At 33.9% G+C, this 5,376-nt stretch overlaps 1 protein-coding gene across 1 annotated transcript; it reads left to right on the forward strand.

Moving 5' to 3' along the window:
• The first annotated feature begins 343 nt into the window (after positions 1-343).
• On the forward strand, positions 344-5,152 carry s100z (S100 calcium binding protein Z). Its single transcript, XM_065244263.2, has 3 exons — positions 344-432; positions 871-1,027; positions 4,712-5,152. The coding sequence occupies exons 2-3, from the start codon at positions 887-889 to the stop codon at positions 4,877-4,879; spliced, it is 309 nt and encodes a 102-aa protein (XP_065100335.1). The 5' UTR covers positions 344-432; positions 871-886; the 3' UTR covers positions 4,880-5,152.
• Positions 5,153-5,376: the final 224 nt, after the last annotated feature.

Consider the following 5,376-nt stretch of genomic DNA (forward strand, 5'->3'; position numbering starts at 1 on the left):
TTGGCTAAAAATACTTGCCATTACATTTAAGGATATTCAATATACAGGTCTAACACTAACTGTTTGATATTTTATTTGATATTGTATGCAATAACATGCACTTTTAAATGTGACTTAAGTGCCTCAGTACTTATATAAACTCTATATTGTTTTAAAAGTGTGGTGTGTATACTTATCTGTGTGTATCCAGAGGTCTCAGGAGGCCGATGCTTTTTTATTTTGGGTGTTTTCTGTACAGGTGTGTGTGCTCGGGTAAGGATCAAAATCACAAGGTTACTATGGTGCAACACCTGAGCTATGATGCAGCGTCACGGCAACAGAGGAGGGTCTTTAATGTGCACAGGTTATCTCAAAAACAACTTCACTCACTCCTCGAAACACTTCGTAAGTCAACGTACCTAAAGTTTACATCTCTGCTCTACTCCGAACAAGGTGAGTTTTACTGTTTCACTTTGCTAATAAACTTTGGACCTCAGGTTATAAATTGTATAAAATCACATATTCATTAATGATTTTATATATTAGGCCTATTATATATATTATTTGTTATTTATCATTATTTAAAACCTTTTACAAAATAGATCATTTGACTTTGTGGCACTTCCGTGGTCCACTGAAAAAATAAACAAATTGCATTTAAACAATGCAATGATACTTTGCTATATACCATGGTACTCAATGATTGTTTATTTATAAAGTTTAAATTACATAAAGTAGTATAAAGAAGACCATGATATCACTATGGTATAAAAACATTGCATTTTTATTATTAAATATAATCTCTAAACATAAGGCTATGATAATTAAAGCATTATGTAAAGTATTATTTAAGCAGTGTTAATCTTGAATGCATGAATGTCTTCTGCACAGGTGGTCTGCAGCAGCCATGCCCAGTAAACTTGAAGGAGCCATGGATGCGCTCATCACGGTCTTCTACAACTACTCAGGGAATGAAGGAGACAAATACAAACTCAACAAAGGAGAGCTGAAGGAACTTCTGAACAGTGAGCTCACCGACTTCCTCATGGTTAGCAAACACAATTTATACATGTTGAACAGAAATTGAAAGTGTTGTGACTGACATTAAAATGGCTTTTTAATCATATTCTGGACCAGAAAACCAGTCATAAGGGACATTTTTTAATTGAGATTTGAAAAATAAATAAATAAGCTTCCATTAATGTATGGATTGTTAGGATAGGACAATATTTGGCTGAGATACAACTAGAAAATCTGGAATCTGAGGGTGCAAAAAAAAAAAAAAAATATTGAGAAAATCGCCTTTAAAGTTGTCCAAATGAAGTCCTTAGCAACACATATAACTAATGATAAATACATTTTTTATATACTTACGGTAGGAAATTTACAAAATATCTTAATGGAATGTGATCCTTATGATGCTTATTATTTTGACCCATACAATGCGACTTATGACTGTTTTGTGGTCCAGGGTCAAATTTATCTTTAGCAAGGACTGTATAGCACAAACTCCAGTCTTCATGTATGATTCAGTCAAATGTAATATTTTGGACTTAAAATCGGATATTTTTAGGTTAACAATTTTTTTGACACTATTGTTGTACAAAATTGGATTATTTCAAAATATGCATAGATAATTAATTAATTATTCATATCAAGAACACCAAAACCTTCTTGTAAGCATTTATGTTTAAAGAGAACAATTTTGTTGTTCTCATAATGAAGGCAGTTTCAACAATCTGCCCATTGACCTTTGACCATGTGATGTCCAATTACATGAAAAGAGAGAGAGAGAGAGAGAGAGAGAGAGAGAGAGAGAGAGAGAGAGAGAGAGAGAGAGAGAGAGAGAGAGAGAGAGAGAGAGAGAGAGAGAGAGAGAGAGTCAGACTTGCTTTTGGTATGCAGTTCAAAACAACAGCTTAACATCTTAGCTTAATGAAGCCAACATAATCCTTTAATTCCATCTATACGATTGAACATTTCATCTTGACATCCGACACAGAGTCGCTCTTGTTGCATATATTACACAGAATAACGCATGTGAATGAGTGTTTGCCTCCTACATGTTGATTAGTGATGATGATTTGGGTTAATTTTGTTTGAGTTTATTATATCCTGTAAACACAAACATGTAATTCTGGTTGGTGAGCATGCTCCTAAGACTCAAAGGAAATGAATTAAATGAATTAATTAAGCCAGACAATATTTCCTGACCCTGAATTTTAGAGTTCATGTAAACAGTGTTTGGGTCAAACTGAGTCCTCATGTGTGTCTCTCATAAATGCACTGGTTGTTATGAAGTAAATTGTTTTTCTCTTTGTGTCACAATCCTGTCCTGTGTCTTGTTTTGTACTCTTATTTTAAAGTCCATGTTTGTAGTTCATTGTAGTTCTTTTGTTGATTGGTTCCCCTGTTGATTGTCTTCCCATGTGTGTCTTGTTAGCTTATTAGTCCTTGTGTGTATATATATATAGCCATTGTGTTTCTCTTGTGTTTGTTCCTGTGCCTAGATGCCAGCATCCTTGTCATAATATCTTCTGTGTTTGGGTCCGCTGCCACGTTGTCTCTTCCTGGATACTTTGAGCGTATTTTAAAAAACACATAATTATTTCATTTGTCGATAACATTTAAAGACTAAAAATTTAACTTAATTTATTAAATGAATTTTTTAACTGAGATAATATATATTTTGCTTAAAGTATTTGGCACTACTTTAGGACTATTAAATTTTTTTATATTATATATTCAGGATACATCTTGCAGTATTTGTTTCAATGTGTCTCATTCACTAAGCAAGCGTACGCACAAATTTGTTTGTAAAATATACAGACAATTGTTGACATTCAACAAAAACTTTCAAACTAAAATTTATTTAAAATGTGTGCAAAAACGTAAAAACAACTTAGACCACATGTACGCAAAAATCATAGGAAAAACATATAAAATATATAACACAGATATATATATATTATAGGATTCTTTTTCCTCGTTCATAATTATTGCGTTTGTGTGGTCGAAGTTGTTCTCATGTTTTTGTAAACATGAAGAAGAGATTTTAGTACGACAGTTTTTGTTGAATCATGATTTGTAAGTTAAAACGTCCATACGCACATTTTACAAACAAATTTGTGGCTACGCATGCTTAGTGAATGAGACCCAATGATTTGTATGCTTCTTTAAATTAAAAACATGTAATTGAATAATTATTACCACTGAAAGTCAAGGGAATTACAAAATTTAATTATTGAGGAAAATTATTAAAGTCGCAATGAAATTTAAATGAAAAAACTGAAATTTGTTTTTGGAATATTTACAAATGACTTATCTGTGAGCTTCATTAAAAAAAAAAAAAATGTATGTGTCTTCATAATCTTCAATCAAAAACCTCCTCCCCGCCTCAAATGATCTCTCTTTACTTTCCGGTCATATGGGATTTTATTTAACCTTTATTTTTCCTTGAAGGTCCCATTGGGATTCCAGAAATCTCTTCGTCCAGGGAGTCCTGGCCAAGATGGCCTTTTTTAAGTTTCACATAAACACATTACACACCAAACCAATTCTAAACCAGCAAAACAAAACAAAAACATTAATTAGAAATTTAAATTGATTAAAACAGCAACATTCTTCACTCGTTTTACATATATATAAATATTTTAACACATTCAAAGAAGGAATTTTTATGGAAGGTGGACGGGGTCTGGGAAAAGATCGCAACTTCAAATAGCAACATGACCCATGATCGATGGACGAATTCAAGTCCAGCCCTACCTTTATTCATTTCAGAAGTCATATAACTCAGATATACGTCACAACGGGGAAAATAAGACCATCACTACTTCCGTTTCATGGCGACTTTAAATATAGTGATAACAGTTTTACTAACAAAAACTAAGCAGTACCAAAACAGGCTTCAAAATACTTTTATCTTTTGATTTTTGGTACCTGATGCTTTGGTGAGATTTGTCCCTTTGGATGTGGGCCTCAGCTGTGTACGCATCATCAGAACGAGACTGTTGCTTACGCATCATCAATTACTGCCTGGAACACAGCCTGATATGATCCCACCTCTCCCTCTCTCCCGGGAGTGTGTACAGTAACGTTAGATGGAGAAAAGAGTAATGAGTGGGAAGTTAAACTCTGTCTGGTGGCTTGATGTGTTAACCACACACACACACACACACACAGAGAGAGAGAGAGAGAGAGAGAGATAGTCAATCAAACAGTATAGCCACAGGCTGATGGAGTCTGATGGTTTTAAAGTCATGGCTCATTGGTTACCAGCATCACTATGGGAACGCATGGCCACTGGGCTTTGCCCAGTTGGGGTCATATGAAATGGATGTCAGGATAGACTGATAGATGCCGGGGTGGATTTGATGATCTTTTCTGAATGGTCTGGAAGCAGGTACATTTAGTTGAATGAGGAATGGGCTTATTATCAAGGAATATCAAAGTGTGTATTTTAACCCTTTAAGTCCCACAGAGGATTTATCAGACATTTAGCACTTGTAGGTCAGATCTTCATTCAATGTTTTCAAATGTTGCTTACAGCTGAATTTTATGAATGTATATTTTAGCATGGCTGGGCTGCTGTACACTTTTAAAATAAAGGTGCTTAAAAAGTGCCATAGAAGAACTTTTTTTTTCTTACCTTTTTATAATCTAGAGAACCTTTTTTTAAACATGTGACATGCTTTGCTGAAAAGTTGTTTTCTTTGTTTTTTGGTTTTAGTCGCAGAAGGACCCCAATCTGGTGGAAAAGATCATGAACGATCTGGATTCCAACAGGGATAATGAGGTGGACTTCAATGAGTTTGTTGTGTTGGTGGCCGCACTGACGGTGGCGTGCAATGACTTCTTTCAGGAACAACAGAAGAAGAAGGCACGGGATGGCAAATAATACTGATACATGAAATACTCCAGTACCTGCATGTGTGATGCTGTATTAAAACATTTGTTAATGATTATGGCCTGTTAGCAGCTTTATTGTAATCATCACTACGATTTGTTGTTTCTTTTCCTAAAGCTCATTTATTATTAAATAACATTTTTTTGATAATTAACAACAGCATTATTTCTGAAATTAAAAGGATGTACTTTTCACAAACCGAATTAAGCTTTGTTAAATATGCATTTAGGACTGTATTGTTTTGTAAATCTGAATTGCTTTTGACCTCTGACCCTCTGTGCTTCTCTTTCTCTCACATTAAATAATTAAATTTAGATGTTGTGAAATTTATTTTGTTCGCTGAATATGTTTGAAACAGAGTACTTGTGCACTGTATACACTGTTTATTTGTTTATTTACAAAAATAAATATTTGAATTGATGTCATCATGTGACTTCATTATACTTCATGTTAACTTTGAGTCATCAATTCAGTTGTTTTGTATCCCA

Source organism: Paramisgurnus dabryanus, chromosome 18, assembly GCF_030506205.2.
Source record: "Paramisgurnus dabryanus chromosome 18, PD_genome_1.1, whole genome shotgun sequence".
Taxonomy (NCBI): domain Eukaryota; kingdom Metazoa; phylum Chordata; class Actinopteri; order Cypriniformes; family Cobitidae; genus Paramisgurnus; species Paramisgurnus dabryanus.